This window comes from Anolis sagrei, chromosome 2, assembly GCF_037176765.1.
Source record: "Anolis sagrei isolate rAnoSag1 chromosome 2, rAnoSag1.mat, whole genome shotgun sequence".
NCBI lineage: Eukaryota > Metazoa > Chordata > Lepidosauria > Squamata > Dactyloidae > Anolis > Anolis sagrei.
The window spans coordinates 63040004-63058208 of record NC_090022.1 but is presented as its reverse complement, the minus strand read 5'-3'; the positions used below and the strand labels follow the sequence as shown (position 1 = coordinate 63058208).

General features: G+C 40.5%; 1 protein-coding gene across 3 annotated transcripts in view; it reads left to right on the top strand.

Annotated features, from left to right (window-relative positions):
* The window catches only part of FBLN2 (fibulin 2), a 183339-nt gene that overhangs the window by 39998 nt on the left and 125136 nt on the right, over nt 1-18205 (top strand). For 2 of the 3 annotated variants that reach the window (XM_060766004.2, XM_060766003.2), the window contains exon 2: nt 13581-15032. In XM_060766004.2, coding sequence (XP_060621987.2) covers nt 13721-15032 — 1312 coding nt within the window. In that variant the 5' untranslated portion in view covers nt 13581-13720. Of the gene's footprint in view, nt 1-8454; nt 8491-13580; nt 15033-18205 lie in introns of all 3 variants that reach the window. The other variant, XM_060766002.2, reaches the window with a different exon arrangement.

Here is an 18205-nt window from a genome sequence, read left to right as displayed (position 1 = left end):
CTTGTAAATTGTAATTTTTGTAAATTAAAGCTCCCATGATTCCATAGCATTGATCCATGGCAGCTAAAGTGGTACCAAACTACACCCTGAGTCATCTTTCCAAAAACACTTTATGTCATGGAAGTCTACACTTCAAAGAAAAAAATGAAAAAAAAACAATTGATCTTGCCACTAACGATAAAACCCCTGATATATTTAGAAGATTTTATTTCACTTTAGAATACCCCTTGCCTGCAATATTGATACATAAGGCAGATTACCAAGATGGAAAGTAATGTTTCTATTAGATTATTTTTATTGTATATGGATGTACAAGGTTGTGTTGTCTTGAGGTGCTGATTGGAATAAAATATGGAAAGAACAGCCTTATTTAAAATTCCATTGAAACTACAGATAGCAACATAGCAAGTTCTGTCTAGAGCTGCCTGCTCAAATCTGTTTTTCTTTCCAAAAACAAACTTTGAATGAATACTTCCATGGATTTTAATTCTGGTGATTTTCCAAACAGAGTTACACCCTAGTTGGCCTCCACGACACAGCACTCTGCTATATATGTTTATGCCTGAACATATTCACATGTTCATTGGCCAAAATTTAGATGTTACAAGACCTGTTTTAGTAGTTGCAAAGACTGTGTTCCTGTGTGCTGCCTAATCATTATTTAACACAAGCTGCTAAATAAATGATGGATTTCATGTATGTGGTTTGCTTAATGTTTCAGGGGAAAATCAAGAACTCTGGCTTGTCTCTCCACTGACAAGCCAGAGTTCCTGGTTCATAGGTCACACTAAATAAACTGCTGTGTAGTCAGTCCCATTTGCAGAAGGAGTCAAGTGGGTGTGGATGAGTGACATGTATCTTCTCAAGTCTTTAGCATTCTAGCTTAGTTTGACATTCAAGTAACCCACTGAATTGTTAAGAAGGCACAAGAACATAATTGGCCATCATGACTCAGTCTCTGTATTTCCTCAACTAGTAAAATAGAACATGTGAGTCTGAGTGTTTCAGGTTCAGTTCTCAAAGTGGTGGACTCCTATATTAAGGATTATTAAAATGATATTACTGTCAATTTTAGCCCCATGCTCAAGGCTAATGTCTTACGTACATATTTATTAGAGCATAGGTCCCACTGAATGCTGCAAATGTCACATTCAGCTAGTCAGCTTTCCCACATCAACATTTCTATACTGTTGTTCAACCATAAAGGTTGCAAAGTTGCTTGTGATACAGTTAAAAAGCAAAAGCAAAACACAGTTAAACATGTTAGAATAACCAGAGCAAGCAAATATTAATAATGACAGCAGTTATACTAAGACAGGGAAAATATCAGCCATAAAGGATCTGTTGAGATACAATTTGTCTTCAATGTTTGTGGGTTTGACTTTTGTGGATTTTAGTCCTCCCTAGGAAGCTCTAGGGCAGGGGTCCTCAAACTTTTTAAACCGGGGGCCAGTTTACTGTCCCTCAGACCAATGGAGGGCCAGACTATGTTTTTTTTTTAAAAAAAAATCAATTAAAAAATCCTATGCACATTGCACATATCTTATTTTGCTGTGTGGAAGGGCCCTTAGAGGGGATTCTTTCTAGCCCTCTTTAGGCAGTAATTCCAGGAGCAGAGAATGGGAAATCTTCCTATTTCTAGTCTGAACAAAATCTGGCTACCAGTATTTAAAAAATCTCTAAAATTATAACTGTAAAGCGCTCCTCCTCCGCGGGCCGGATCGGGGCCCTTGGCGGGCCGGAAGTGGCCCGCCGGCCGTAGTTTGGGGACCCCTGCTCTAGGATCTCAAGCACAATGCTATGGTTAGTTTCTAGTCTAAGTTGTCCAGGGAGTCAAGACTTAGGACCCTTCCACATGGCCATATAACCCAGAATATAAAGGCAGATAATCCGTAAAATCTTCTTTGAACTGAATTATCAGAGTCCACACTGCCATATAATCCAGTTTAATGTGGATTTTATACAGTTTTGTGGAAAGGGCCCTAGCCATTCCTAGAGAGAACTTATTATCCAAGCTTTCACCAAAAGCTGACCATAGAATCATGCTAGAGAACATACAAATACTTAGAAAGGCATTCTCTCAGGCAATTTTTTAATTTTTTTTAATAATAATGGTGTCATCCACTTTTCCAGGGGTCTTGGGCTTCTAACCCAAGCAAATGTGGAAGACCAGGTATATAATGCTTTTACAAGATTATAACATACCAAGAGGGAAAATGTTGTATGGGTTTTCCAAATGAAAGGTGTTTCATCTAGCTGCCCCCACCATCCTAGGATGTTTCTCCTGGAGAGACAGAATCCTAAGAATTTATTTTTACTTACTTATAGCTAGTTTGGTTGTGGTTAATGGGAGTTGCAGTCCAACAATATCTGGAAAACCATAGTTGTTCATTTTGGCTATAAATTACTGTTGCCAGGTTGTCAAAATAGCAATAAATAAAACACCCAAGCTGCGAACCTGCGACTCCCCTTGAAGGCGCAGGTTCGCAGCTTGGGTGTGACCCTGGACTCATCGTTGAGCCTGGATCCCCAGGTTTCAGCGGTGACCAGGGGAGCATTTGCACAGCTTCGGCTCGTGCGCCAGCTGCGCCCGTATCTTGGGAAGTCTGACTTGGCCACGGTGGTACATGCTTTGGTCACATCCCGCCTCGACTACTGCAACGCTCTCTACGTGGGGCTGCCCTTGAAGACGGCCCGGAAGCTCCAGCTAGTCCAGCGCACGGCAGCCATGTTGTTAACCGGAGCGGGACGCAGGGAGCACACAACGCCCTTGCTGTCCCAGCTCCACTGGCTGCCGATTTGCTACCGGGCCCAATTTAAGGTGCTGGTGTTATCCTACAAAGCCCTAAACGGTTCCGGCCCAAAATACCTTGCGAACCACATCTCGGCCTACGAGCCCACGAGGACCTTGAGATCATCTGGGGAGGCCCTTCTCTCGGTCCCGCCCGCCTCACAGGCACTTCTGGCGGGGACGAGAGAGCGGGCCTTCTCGGTGGTGGCCCCCCGGCTATGGAACTCCCTCCCTGCTGAAATCAGACAGGCGCCTTCCCTCATGGCCTTCCGCAAGGGCCTGAAAACCTGGCTCTTCGAAAAGGCCTTTAACTAAGTGCTATGATTTTTGGAATGACCACCGGAATGGACCATGACTATGAGATTGATTATGACCCAAACTAGATGAAGCGGATTTTTAAATGTTGTGTTATGGTCTTGATCTATTGTAAATTGTTGTCTTTTCTATGTTCTGTACACCGCCACGAGTCGCCCTCGGGCTGAGAGTGGCGGTTAACAAGTGCAAATAATAAATAAATAAATAAATAAATAAATAAATAACAGTCAAAATTCATGAGCTTTAGAGCTGAAAATCAAGAAGTGTTATTAGCACGTTTGTGTTCTCCTTCAAAATCAAATGAAAGTATTGATTTAAATTAACTTAACTGGGGTGGGGGGAGACATCTTGTTCTGTCTGTTTAAAAGGAAAAGCTTTCCAACGCACAAACATGGACATCCCTTAGAATATGGAACTTCTGCTAATCATACTTTCTGACTCCCAAATAAGGGGCAGTCCTTATAATAGGGGGCATCTGGCAACCTTAGCAGTTCACAGAAAAATAAATAGTATGCATAGGAAAATATGTTGGAAAACTTCTACAGCTGGTGATATTGTTATTTTTGAATGAAAATGTTAAGCATTGAGCATAAATATGTGGATCTCCATATTCTAATGAAGCAAACTAATTCCATTATCTTTTATGGCAGGATTCTGTGCGAGCTGTTTTGATTGAAGGTTTTGCATCTGCGGTTACAGTAGACTCATTAGCAGAATGATAGATTCAAACATCAGTTTCAAGCATATTGCTTCTATTCAAGAAGAAAAACAGGCAGCACAGATTTTCTTCTTCAACATGGTTGAGTTTCTTTTCATAGAAACTCTCCTCCTCACCAACATGTAGTTGTTTGAATTTTGTATATTTCAATTCTTCAATCATATGGTCATAATTAACATTTTGTCTAAACTATTTCAAACAAGGTTTGCACTTTGTCATGCATCAAAACAATAATTTTTAGCCTTCAGTAAAAAGACACTGTGAAGAGTCTTTAGATTACTGTAATGTGCTCTACGTGGGGTTTCCTTTGAAGACTGTTCAGAAGCTCCAACTGGTCCAGCAAGCGGCAGCCAGGTTGCTCACTGGAGCAGTGCTCAGGGAGCATGCAACTCCCCTGTTGCATTAGCTCCACTGGCTGTCAGTCTGCTACCGAGAACAATTCAAAGTACTGGCTTTAGCCTATAAAGCCCTAAATGGTGCCAGCCTAGGCTTCCTGTCCAAACATATATTCCCCTACAAACCATCTCGGAGACTAAGATCATCTGGGGAGGCCCTGCTCTTGGTCCCGCCTGTCTTATATGTACGGCTGGTGAAGATGAGAGACAGGTTCCCTTGCCCCCATAGGCTTGAACCACTGCTGAGCCAAATGTACATCTTAAAAAACCCCAGAGCTCAGGTTTTTGAGATTTCATATCTTTTAAGAGGTTTCATCTTTTTGACTCATGCAGAGCAGCTGATTGCTTACTTTGTACTCTCTGACATCTAAGAAAGAATCATAGATATGTGTACAACGGGTTATAGAAATCAGTTTGTTAATACATCTAAATTAATCCGAACCATGTTATTTGAAAAGCAGCAGGTTTCACTCTTTGTGAATCACAAGAAAGAAAGGAAAGGGAATATTACATTCTGAATGTACATTTGCCTACATTACACAGCCATCTAGCAGTCAGTGGAGATATGAGAGGTAACTTACTCTCAGGAGGACCAAATTCTTGGTGCATGAGTGCTTTGAAGATTAAAGCATAAACACATTAACAGAAGTCCAGCTTTATCTCTGGTGATCAGTCTCATGCTGTGAAAAAAGTGTTTAAAGTAATGGAAACAGCTGCAATCAAAACAAACTGGAGACTGATGTGGAGAAAGCAAACATATAGTGCAATCAGCATGTTACTATACATTGCTATAGGACTTTATTGTTTATCATGGAACTAACTGGTGCTGTCTAGACAACTTTGACTGAAAATTTATTCCTCACAATAAATATGAGATGGACACTTAAAGAAAGATTAATCAGCAAGCCATGATTCCTTTAGAGGTCAACATCACTCAAATGTTATATGTAATTTTAGAATAGCATGTGAAACCACTTGGAAATTCAGGGAAGACTAACAAAGAGTGACTTATAGTGGAAGATGAACGGACATCAGGGTTGGATCTAAAGTACTCTGTCTACATTAGTTTTTTTCCTCAGTGATTCGTACCCAATGCGAAGTTCAGCAGACATCAAGAGATATTTTTACATGCTTGTTTTTAATGGGCTGGATCCAACAAGGTGCTTTTAATGTAAGATATGGCTGCCATGGTGTGAATGTGTGTGACCCCCTTCTCTTTCTGGAGTCTTCTGTGCATTTATTTGAACCAAATATTTATTGCTTGTTAGCCTATTTTGAGTGTTAGAAGGTGACTCTGGAGACCAGGGTTCAATTCCTCACTCAGTTGTGGAAAATCACTGGGTCACTTTGGGTAAGTCAAATGCAATCAGCCCCAGAAAACTCCCTGATAGGTTTGCTTTAGAGTTGCCATAGGTTTGGAACAGTTTGAAGGCACACAACAACAACAGGTTGCTCCTCAGCTGCCCTCATGTCTCCTGAAAACTTGGTCTAGATAACTGGAAAGCCTTCTAGGAAAGATTTTTTAGCTTTTCAGAGAGGTTTGAGGGAGGGGAAACACAGTGTTGGATTCAGGCCAAGATGTTTTAAGATCACCAGTGTTTAACACCCCCCCCCCCCCCAATGGCTCTTGTTTTAGCATGGCTGTTTTTATTTTGTTTTTTCCTCCTTACTACCATGCCATGGTTTAAAACTGTTTGATTTCTTGGTGTCAGTGTTTTATGATTTTAATTTTGCAAACCACTCAGAGAAATACGTTGAATGGCTATGCCAAAAATAAGTATATGAATAAATCATCAAACAGAAAGATTCAGACACCTAGTCTCACTTTAAAGAAAGAAGAAAGAGAAGAAATCCAGTTGAAGAAACTGCAGTGGGAAAAACAGGGACTACAGTACCTAATTACTTTTTCACTCATGTTAGTTCCGAGATAGTGACTTTATTTTCAATGTGTGACCAAATCCTTGATCATTATCTGGGGTGAATTAAGTTTGTTAAGTTGTAATAATATTTTTAAAAAATGGAAACTAGTTTTTTTTTTTGGAGCCCAAAATCTAAAATCTGGACCCTGTTATGGTCCCAATGACAATACTGTGATACCGGTTGGGTCCTCCTTATGATCCCACCTACCTGTCCATTGGCAATAGTGCCTTTGGGCAAAGAATCCAGGAACACATAATCCTCAAAAAGACATGGGTGCCCCAGGGAAATGATTTATGGGAAGGTCTCTGCCACCTGGTACCCTATCATCCCAACACTGAAGGTACCAGGGAGAGAGGAGCCCCTGGTGGTGCAATAGGTTAAACCCTTGTGCTGGCATGACTGCTGACCAAAAGATTGGTGATTTGAATCTGGGGAGCAGGGTTAGCTTCTGTCTGTCAGCTCCAGCTTCTCATGCGGGACATGAGAGGATCCTCCCACAGGATGGTAGAACATCTGGGCACCCCCTGGACAATGTCCTTGTAAATGGCCAATTCTATCACATCAGAAGCAACTTGCAGTTTCTCAAGTCATTCCTGATACACACACAGGGAGAGAGAAAAGGCACTTGCAACCTGAGACAGAAGACAATGGAGTGGTATGACTCATTCTTCCCTGGTGATCTGGGTGAGTATTTCAAGCTGAACAAGATTCTGCTCTGAATTGAGTGAATATGGTCTTTGGTGGCATCACTGATGGAGGCCATGTCCACAAGTGCTTCAGTAACAAAGAAGCATGTCTGCATACCCAAGCTTCTCACTTCAAACACAGGTCCACATAGTCACTTGGAGGATATACAACAGCAAAAAATCTTTTCAGTGAGTGGGATAGGCTGGCTCTCTAAAGGACTTTTGATGATGATATACAATATAATGCGAGAGTCAATAGAAGAATATTCATTCTCTGCATTATATTGTATTATATCATCAAAAGTCCCTTAGGGAACCGGCCTACCAATGCTATTCTGGGTGGATTTCATACTTCTTAGGGGCCAAATGTCTATCACTTGGCGAACTGAGGACCTGTGGTAAATGAGAGTGCAAATTTGAAGAACACAAATAATGTAAACAGGCAAATTTGGGGAATAGAATAAGGAATACATTTTCATAGTACTCCTGTGAAAGTGGAAAAACTGCTAATAAAACCCTACTTTTTCTACCTGAGAGGCACTTCTCTTGGAATTTGGAGGTTCTCCAGGGCAATTCTATGGTCAACTTCTTCACATTGATGAGATCCTGTGTCTGCCTTAAGGATGGATAATATCTGTTGCCATAACCTATTGGCCCTGTAGTGGTGTTGCAAAGTGATTACAATTACACTGGTTCCTCCCTCCCTGTCTTCCTCCCTCATTCCCTTCCTTCCTTCTCCACTTCCTTTCTTTTTTCTTTCCTTCCCCCTCCCTTTTCCTCTTTCTCCCTCCTTGTCTTCCTCCCTCGTTCCCTTTCTTCTCCCTCCATAGCAGGGTTTCCTTGATTTTTAAAAAAAAGTAATGTGAAGAGGCAGAAGAAAAGGATCCTCATTGGCAACAATGGAGGGAAAACTGAAGACGGAAACACGTGTGATGGGAATACAGAACTTGAAACGAGATGTTTGGGGATCAAATCGTACAATTCCCTTTGCTAGACAAATGGTCTTCCACACTTCTCAAGATCCATGAGATGAGGTCCTTATTCTAACAGAAGCCTCTTTTGGATTTCAGTGAACTTCAAAGGAAGAACACTAGTTGCATACCTCAGAATATGCAGTGCCCAAAAAGGAAGGGAATTGCAAGGTTGTTTAATCCAGGTTCCTCTGTTGACAAGTCCACTTATTTCATCTCTCCTGTTTGCTTTCTACCAATATGTTCCCTCATATCTGGTCCAGCATATTTGCAAATTGTATACCCTTGTGTATGGTCCAGTAAAAATAAATCTTAGGTAATATTCCCATGATATTCAATTTACTTATTATTTTGATTAGAAAATCAAAGTGCAATTTCTTTGGGCGGCTTCTATGTCTAGTGAATATTCCTTGCCCATAGTTACTTCTTTCCATTATGTTCCACACATCTGACAGAATAAGTTACAGAGTACATTTTGCATTGTATCATTGTTTATCCTATAATTAAGAAAGATTGAGAACATTCAGTTGGCTGCCTGTTACCATTTTACTACAAAGCTTTTTGTGTGTGCTGTGCATTTTAATACTGCATGTATGTTTTATATGTAATTATGGAGACTGGAAATATGCTGAACTCGATCATTTGTTTCTTGTTTCAGCTATGCAAAGATGAATAATGAACTTAGAAGCCCCAAGTAAGTGAATAACTTCCCAGGCTGTATGCTGATTTCTTTCAGCATATGATGTGCTAATATATTCAAAGTGTCTTAATGAGCTTCTAATCCATCATGATGTTGTTACAGCATAATGAGAATTTGTTTTTATATTAATATTCATCCAAATTTGCTATTGAGGTTGTTGGTGCTGGAATCCAGAAGTGTGTTTTGAACAGATTAAACAACCAGAACAACACTGGGAGTGTCCTAAAGATGCCTTTCCTTCCTTGTACAATAATTTGTCAAATGCAAGGCTTTAACATTTCCAGGGAATCAAGGATGATGGTGAATTATGCTAAGCTTTATTAAGGGTCACTGACTGAGCACTGACTGCTTCCTGCATTATTTACACCTAGAAGTTCAACAACGGATTAGTGCACTCAGGGTTCACTGCACAACCTCCAAAAATTAGCACCTGTGTGTACATGTGATAGTACAGCATGTTTAAAAATGATAGATGAAATTTCATAATGAGATCATATTATAAGTATTCAAGAAATTGCAAATGGTTTAATTAGTTATTTATTTAACGTTTTTGAGCCGGAAACAAATCTTTAAAATAGCTTCTCAAATGAAGAATATCTCATTAGGCCTTATCTTGTGGGGTTACCATGTTGTGAATGACCTTGGCTAGGGGCCACTTGTGTGCTGGGAAGGGTAATCTAGCAATAATCATTTGAAACTCTATGCCCCATCCTTTCAAATTGTAAGGGTGTTTTCATGGGCAGTTCATGATTACAGATCGATAGCGATTTCAAAGCAGGTCTCTCTTTTTGAAGCATCTTGTATTTCATTAAACACATAGCAGTAACATTTTGCAGTGCTGAAGCAAATGAAGCTAGCTGTCTGCAGGAGATTCATTCTATTTCATGGGAAAGTTGGCATTTGATTATTCATCTTAGATTAGTTCAAGGGCTATAGAGATTTTTAAAGCTCCTTTTTTCCTTATGCTACAACATTCTTATCAACGCATTCATAAGAACATTAAAAAGCCCTGTTGGATCTGCCCAGTGTCATATTGCCAAAAGGAGCCAGTGTGGTGCACGAGAGGAAGCCCATTAATAAAACATGGAGGGCAATAGGGATAATTGGCCTTTTTTAGAATCAGACTTCTACTGATCCTGGAGGCAATATTACAGCCAACATGGTGACTAGCTCATCCTCCATGGATTTCTTGTGGCCTTTTCAAACCATCCCAGATGGTGACCATCACCATATCTTGCTATAAAGAATTTTATATGTCATATAAATACATCTGGCATCCTGGATGCAGAACTGGGCCCACATGGTGGCCAGATGGTGACTAACACAGCCTCCTTAGTGGGGGAGAAAGTCCTGACTGCCCCACCACACCAAACACAGTTTGGCACTTCTAGACAGCCACCCTAGGTATCTCTCCCTCCCCCACACTCCCAGTTAATGGTTGTCCCCAGCTATGACACCCCCACATGCCTTGCTCAGGATGATCTCAGTGAGCATCCCCATCTCCAGCATGGGCACTCAAGGTGATGTCAGCTAGAGTGCCAAAGAGCAAGGCAGGTGGGGATTGAAGCTGGGGACAGCCATGATGGATGGGAGGGGGTGATGGGACTGCCATCCTTGGATCACCTGAGCCTGGGGAATGTGGAATGGCAGTTGCAACTGGTTCCAGTTAGGTCTTGTTAGCACTAAAGTCAAGTTAAAGCCCAAATCCTGCATCAGGATTCAGCCAGATCTACCCCATGCTGTGTTCAGCCACTATGAGACTAATCTAAGTACACACTGACTCAAATGGTCAGTGTAGATGAGTCCTTAGTTGAAAATTTGCTATTGTTGGAAGACCCTAGATTCCAGCACTGTAGTCCAAAACTGTTTGTAGATACAACATTGTCCACAGTGTATAACTTCAGTAGTCATGTTTTCCAGTTATTTTGGAAAAGTCAAGTATCAATGAGTGCACCTACATGGCAGAATAAATGCAGTTCGACACCATTTTAACTGCCATGGCTCGATACTATGCAATTATGGGAGTTGTAGTTTGGTGAGACACTCTTTGGCAGAAAAAGATAAGATCTTGTCAAACTATAACTCTTATGAGTCCATAGCATGGTAGTTAAAGTAGTGTCAAACTGCATTAATTCTACTATGTTGGTGCACCTAATATATCTGTTGATGATAGTTTCTCTCTTTGTGTGAACAAGTTTGTTTCTTTCTAGTTATTTCTGTGTTGCATCAGGAAATGAATAAACTGTTAAAAAGAACTACAACCCAGCTGCCATATTTTTATTTTTACGCATATTTCTCAACTCCACTTTTGTGGTACTTCCAAACCTAAGATAGATTACTTGTATCTCTAGTGGTTTTACTGATATCAATAGAAACAATTCAGCATAAAGAATCTACCCACAAAGCACTAATGATAACAGTATGTTCACATGGATTCAAGGGGCCCTTTTAAAATGTAAACTTGGTTTTTTCTGAATAAAAAATATGTGTTTAATTATACTGCTGCAAGGGAGAGGAAAAGGAAGGGTCTCTTGAGATTAACCTAGGTGTATGATCGTTCCAAAGGCACATTCCCTCAATCAGCCCTGGTAAAACAACGGGCTATTCATAGATTTTGCAGTAACATTCAAATAAATCACCAGGTTATGCAGTGAAGGAGAATATGTGATTTATTCAAGAATCAGCTTTAAAAATAATATTTCTAGGGGCTGAAAAATGCTGTTGGTTTTCCATGATTTTTAGAAGCTCCCAGAAGAAAATGATGTAGGCACTCTGAACTGAAAGCATGAGAGACAAGGACCCAGATATGAAATTGGAATGTGAATTTGTAGGGGAGGAAACAAGAAGTTGAATGTCTGGATGAATATTTTATTTTAAAGACAAAAATCACAGGATTTGTTTTTCTGTTCTAAGTCCACACTTAATCCTGGCATCAGAAAAAGAAATACCTGTTTATTCAGTCCACCTAAGAAATTTAGAAAAATGTTATCTGGAAAATTAACAAAATTCAAAGCCTCTCGCGAAACTGATCTTAAAATATATTTGCATAGCATGTTCTTTCTGACTTCTTATTCAGACTCACTTTTTGTATCCTATTTCAAGTTTTGATCATAAAATTAAACTGGACATACTGTTAAGTCATACAATGAGATTTAATTTAAATTGTAAACCTTGAAGTAGAAATCTTCTTCCTGTTGCTGATGCTGAAAAAAATCTTTAAAAACTCAGCACAAAGAGAACTTGCAGTTTGGAATTTCTGGGCAACATTCACATGTGGGGTTTGGCAGAGAAAATTATGTTTTCTGCATGCATTCCAGAAAAGTGTGAATTTTTCACAGAATAAGTACTGAACTGTAAAGATTTGCATCAATCCGGGATTCCCTTTGTCAGTTTTTCACAACAATTAAGAAATACTGTTCAATGCCTAGAAAATAGATCATTATGTTTGGTACTTTTCCCATCATATAATTGCCAAACGTTGCTACGTACACATCATTGTGCTCTAAACAACAGCTCTAAACATTGCAAATATCAAAGGAAATGGTAGGTAACATCAGTATGAAACATTTTAAAGCAAAAAGGGGGTGATTGAAGGAGATTTTTATCTCCCTATGTTTAGAACTTGCCAAAGGAAGGCTTTTCCAAGTTGCAATCCATAGGATTAATTAATACTTCTTTTCATGCATTATTGCACATTCACATATACACACACATCCCTGAAGAACTGGGAAAGTTACAACTGTTGCTTTAATAACTTTGAAACACCTGAATTTAGCAGCTGGCCTGTCTTTCTTACTATGGCTTCAGGACCCCAAATAGAGCAGGAGGTAAAGACACAAGCTGCTGTTTATTGAATCAGTTTAGGCACATGCTAAAGAAATTTGGGCAATGCTGTAGAGTTTCAGCAAAACTCCAAAGTAGTCATGCACATTGGACAGAGTGTGGACAGCATGAGGGACTTTGACACAGACCAGTCCACTTTCCACATGGGCTAGCACAGCCATTTCTGTTTCTCTGCACTTGTCACTGCAGGTAAAGGGGGAAGGATTAGGCCCTGTCATCTTTGCTGCTATAGATGGCTGCACAGCTCTGTGAGAGCTCCTGGCTGATGTGAGCACTCTGTTCTGGCATCGGCTGATGGCCCAGAATGACCAGGAGGTCTCCTGAAGCTCCACAACCATCCAGCAGTTATGATGACAACAGGGAAAGAAAGATGACTGTCTAGTCAGGCCAAATAAATTTTGACCCATCTGGTTCATGTAGGGTTGTGCACAGAGTGTATAGATACTTCCGAGGCACTGGATTGGCCCCAGTATACCTGGTTAGTAGAGATGAGCCCTTAGATTTAAGTGTGCTTCATCAAATGCAGATCAGAACTAGACTTAAGCCTATGAAACTTATGCTGTCAACTTCTCTCTCTTGGGTCCTCTCAAGAGTGCTGCAAGATCCCATTGTATATTGATCCATGTCTTATGTCTTTAAAGAGAACCTACTGCTGTGTTTGGAGCAGCAGTTAGTAACTATAAAGGTCTTATATTTGCTGGCAACATTCCTTAGGCAAAGTGACAGTGATAACTAGGACTCTTGGTGATGCTGCTGACAGAAGCCTTTTTCAAGCCAATTCCCTAAATTCCACCTGAGAGTGGGTTCCAGAATATTAAAATTAGAACACTTATCCTTTCTCCTTTTCGGTTTGGTGCCATCAAACTACACTGATCAATTCCCAATGAATCTCATAACTGAAGGACTATACAATGTCTGCCAAGAAGTCCAGTTTTCTTTTCAAAAGTTCACTCAAGAAATATATTGAAATTCAATATGTTGTTTTTTATGTTACTGTGTATTATATGAATGAACAAAATTGCACTTTCTTTTTTGTTTTTTAAGAGGTAGAGTGGAAAAAGAAATGAAAAACATGCAGTTTGGACTATAGTGTCTACACTTGCTTGGGTGACATGCTGATTAATTTTATATGTAGGTTTCCAGAGATGTTGGAATTCTATCCCAGTTTTAAAGTATCTCTAGCATTTAAAAGGGTATTCATGGAGTGTAGCCTTTAACAAATTTTTCTTTCACAAATATAGGCTCTCCTTGCAAAACACAATCCAGAGAAACAATTTGCACCGAGGAGCTGAGTGAACAGGAATTCCAAGAGAGAAAAGAAGAAAGAAATCCATAGAAGACAAAGGAAGCTAAATTTTGGCTGTATTTGCTTAGGAAGATTATGGATAGGCACCAAGTGTTATATTTATGCTCTGTGAGCACAGTCCTCTTGCTGCTTATTTGGACTGGCACCTCAGAAGCTCAGAAGGATTGCACAGGTGTGGAGTGTAAGCAGCTAGAAAATTGCATTGAAGAAGTACTTGAACCGGATGAATGCTGTGCCTCCTGTCTACAGCATGGATGCACCTGTGAGGGCTACCAGTACTATGACTGTGTCAATGTAGGTTTTGTCAATGGCAAAGTCCCTGAAGGGCAGTCTTATTTTGTTGATTTTGGAAGTACTGAATGCTCATGTCCCAAAGGGGGAGGCAAGATCAGCTGCCAATTTATGCTATGCCCAGATCTACCACCCAACTGCATTGATGCTGTGCTACCAGCAGATGGGTGCCCCCAGTGTGGAAGGATAGGCTGTGTCCATGAAGATCAGAAATATGCTGCAGGGCACACCTTCCATATGCCACCCTGCAAGGTATGCCATTGTCCCAATGCAGGAGGGGACCTCATGTGCTATGAGCTTCCAGACTGTAATGAATCCCACAAGCCATCTGATCCTGGAGATGCTGAAGCAGAGAAGCACTATGATGATCCTTACAGTTATGATCAGGAGGCACTGGAGGGAGACACAACTCAGGTAGAGCCCCCTAAAAAGTACTACAGTTACTCAGCACAGACAGAACAGGAGAGCCTTGGCCAAGAACAAAGTGAGGATTATGACTATCTTGCAAACAGTGTTACTCCATCTTTGACAACCTATTCATCTTCATACCCAACTGCTGTTTCACTCACAAGCACAAATGTTCCCACCGCACGCTATCTTGAAACTAGCCACACAACTGAAAAAAGGGAAGAAAGACATATGAGTACAGTGCCAACACCCAACAGGCAGCAGAGCCATCATAAAATCACCACTGCCAAGAACATTTCAAAAGGGAAAAAAGCTGCATTTACTACTGAGATGCCCAGAAATATGGCAGGAGAGAGGAAGAACCTGGCCCACCGGGAGAGGAATGAGCAAGAAGAGAATGCTCGATTTAGAATCAAACTGAATATGAAAAAAGATAACAAACAGAAGGAGAACAAATTGTTCATCATAAAAGAGGCCAACAGTACTCAGTCACATGGGCTAAACACTTTGCAGGAGAAAAGAGATGATTTCCCACAAGTCAAATTTAATCCAACACCACCATCTCTTATTGCATTGAAAGAAGACAACAACCAGATATCACAAAAACAGCCTCAGACACTTTATCATTACCAGCCGGATGAAGATGTGGATCCGAATTCTGTTTATACTCCATCCAGGTTGCCAGAAGGTAGGATGTGGACAAGCTCCCATAAAGCTAACTAATTCTCAAAAAATAAATAGCATGGCATCTTGGTTTTACAGTAATTATTTTCTATATTGTACAGTATTTCTCAAAATTATCTTTAGAATTTAATTCTATATACAATTGAAATTGTAAAGATAATTTTTGGACATCCCGTATTATATCTAATGTGATTGTGCTCTTAATTGACTCATTCAATAGCAACTATAAAATTTTGAGTATCTTCTGAATTGCATGTTGTGGTCTTGGTGAGTGGCTATAAGATCTATAGTAGTATTTCAGAATGATTTAACAGCTTCAGCATAGGTAAATAATTTTCTTTTTAAAAAGAATTGAATAGTTTTGCATGAATAATAATTTAATTCTGTAAAATATACATGTTTGAATTATTTTCTGGTGTCCTTTCATTAATTCATAGATTGCTTTTACCATGGTTGTTTGCTGTTATGCATCTGAAAAATTTTTTGCAAATGGGGGGAAATCTAAGATAGAAATTTAGTAATATTCTGTAAGTGCAGAGCTGATGCCTGCAGTTTCCCAAGCATACAGATGCTGAGTTGTTATTTTTGCTCCACAGTCACACAAGGTGGAGGATTCTTCTAGGTAGTGCCATTTAGCCAGGTTGTCTTTTGATCTGCCAACTCCACTTCTGAGTCTGTTCAGGCATATGATAGAGTTGCATTGAAGGATCTGGAGATTCCTAGAAACATACCTTCTCTAGGAATCCCTGCATCCTCAAGTGCACCTGTATGGCATGCTGGGATAGGAAGCAAGCAATTTAATTGTATTCGGTCATATATGTGGTTTCAGGTAATAGCAGTCCAGCTGTGGGTGGCTTAATGTCTTATAAATCATTATAAATACTAGAATTATAGAGTTATAAATACTAGAGAAAATGTTACATTATGAATTTTTATTAAAAATTTAAGTGCTGCTAACATAGTTGACAAGTGATTATATTTATAAACAAATTTCCAGTTTATAAATATAATTAGTAAATAACAGCTCATTAAAAGCAGTTAAGTCTGGAACACAAAACTTATTGTACATTGTGGTACATGACCATACAATCCAACACAATTGACTCATGAACAGCATCAGACGATAATTCTTTGTTGTAGAAGCTTTTGAGGACCCAGCAATTAATATGGAGCCAATTTTCACATATTTTGTTTTTGCATGTAAAAGCAAATAAATTCAGCCACTGTCTGTGAGGATTTCTGTGACATGTCAGACTACTATTTGTATTATGATACTCTTTCTGGGGGGGAAAAACCCAAAATGCATGTGCTATTTCAATACAGGAAACATGTGCATGTACACTGAGTGAGTAACTCACTAAGGTAAATTGCCACAGGTAACTACTCAATCTGTTTGAACAAAGTTCACCCAAACACTGAAAACTATAGCCCATAGGTTGTTGACGGATTCGTTATGGATGTTTGCCTTTGGATTGTTTGGTTGGTTGGGAAGCCCATAATGGCATGGGCTCCACCGCCATTTTTTTACTGGCCGAAACATAGCAGTGGCTGTCAAAAACTGGCTGCTTTTGGTTACACAGAGAGTGCAGGGAGGGAGGCAGCTGCTATAGGGAAAAGCATGAGAGCAAAAAGGCACCACTCCAGCACCTCCAAATCAAGAGAGGGCTTTTAAAAGGAAGCCCAGAGTAGGATACCTCCAGGTTAATCCCTCTTCTTTCCCTGGGAAATAGGAAGCATCCTTAAAATGCCTTTGAAAACTGCCTGCTACAGGGAGAGAGTGTACGCACCTGCACCTCCTGTCTCCTCTAGAGTAGAAACAGCTTTAACAAAGCATTAAACCCAATCCCTTCTACAAAAAGAAGAGAAAGGATCACAGGAAGAGTGGCATCTTAATTTTGATGCTTTTAATCCAGATCTTAATGAAGAATATAAGGGCAAACATGATACCTAAAATGATGGAAAGGGGAGCCTGTGGGAAGTCCCTCCCCCCATTTGCCACCAATGGGCTGGATAGAAAATGAATCTTTTGACTTCCTGGATCGAAAATGGATTTCTGTCCTTCTGAATTCGGAGGGCTCTTGAAAGATGGATTGGGACCCCCATCGAAATTCAGGACACTGAAACAGATTGCTGTTTACCTGGATTACACAAGCCTAATAGCTCACACATGCCAAACACAAGGCCTGCAGTCCAAATCCGGCCTGCCATGTCATTTTATGTGGCCTATGGAATTTTCAATGCAAGGGCAACATAGTTACATTCATATAGTCTTAAATTACAAACGGCTCTTTGAAGGCAACCAAAAGGGTGAAATCGCCCTTGATGATAATGAATTTTACATCCCAACTATATCCCTATGCAGACATTATCTAAAATAATGTCTGCATCAACAGATCAAGAAGTTAAGCCCACCCGTTTCTATCGCCAGTTCCAAAGAGCAGACCCGTAGCCAGGATTTCGATTCGGGGGGGGCTGAGTTTTTTTCAGGGGGGGTTTCGGGGAGGGGATGAGTTTCAGGGGGGGCTGAGTCTGAGTGAAAGAGGGTCTACCCTAGCAAACCTTTTGTATCATTACCCCAATACCCCCATGCATATGGGATATATTGAGTATGGTGATCAGATCATGATATGAATAAACATAACAGTTTAAATAATGCACCAGTAAGGCCTTTTCACAAACCACCATGAGAATTTCGGGGGGGGGGGGGGCTGAAGCCCCTCAAGCCCCCCCCCCCCCCCCCCCGGCTACATGCCTGCCAAAGAATGATGTCTGACTAGAGACCTCATCATATGAGGAAATGCCAGCATTCTAGAACACTTCCAGAGCCTGACCCTGCCTATCATACGATGTAGCCTCACTTACAGAGGGGTTCTCTGTCTTAACTGGGGCAGCAGTATCCTACCATCCTGCACCACCAACACAGGAGCCTCCTCATGTTCAATTAGGAACAACGTGCCTACTGTGAGGGGAAGCCACACAGACAGCTGCCAGTGAGTCCGGGTGCAGGGCACCAGGATTACTCTGCTGCTCCCTGATTGACCATGGAGATTAACAAATAGAACCAGAGGACCTCATCAATGTGATGAGGTCCCAAGAGAGCTTTCATATATGTTTATGCTCAGCTAGGTACTCTGACTCCATTTGATTCCTCATTGCATAGAGAATGTCCATGCAAAA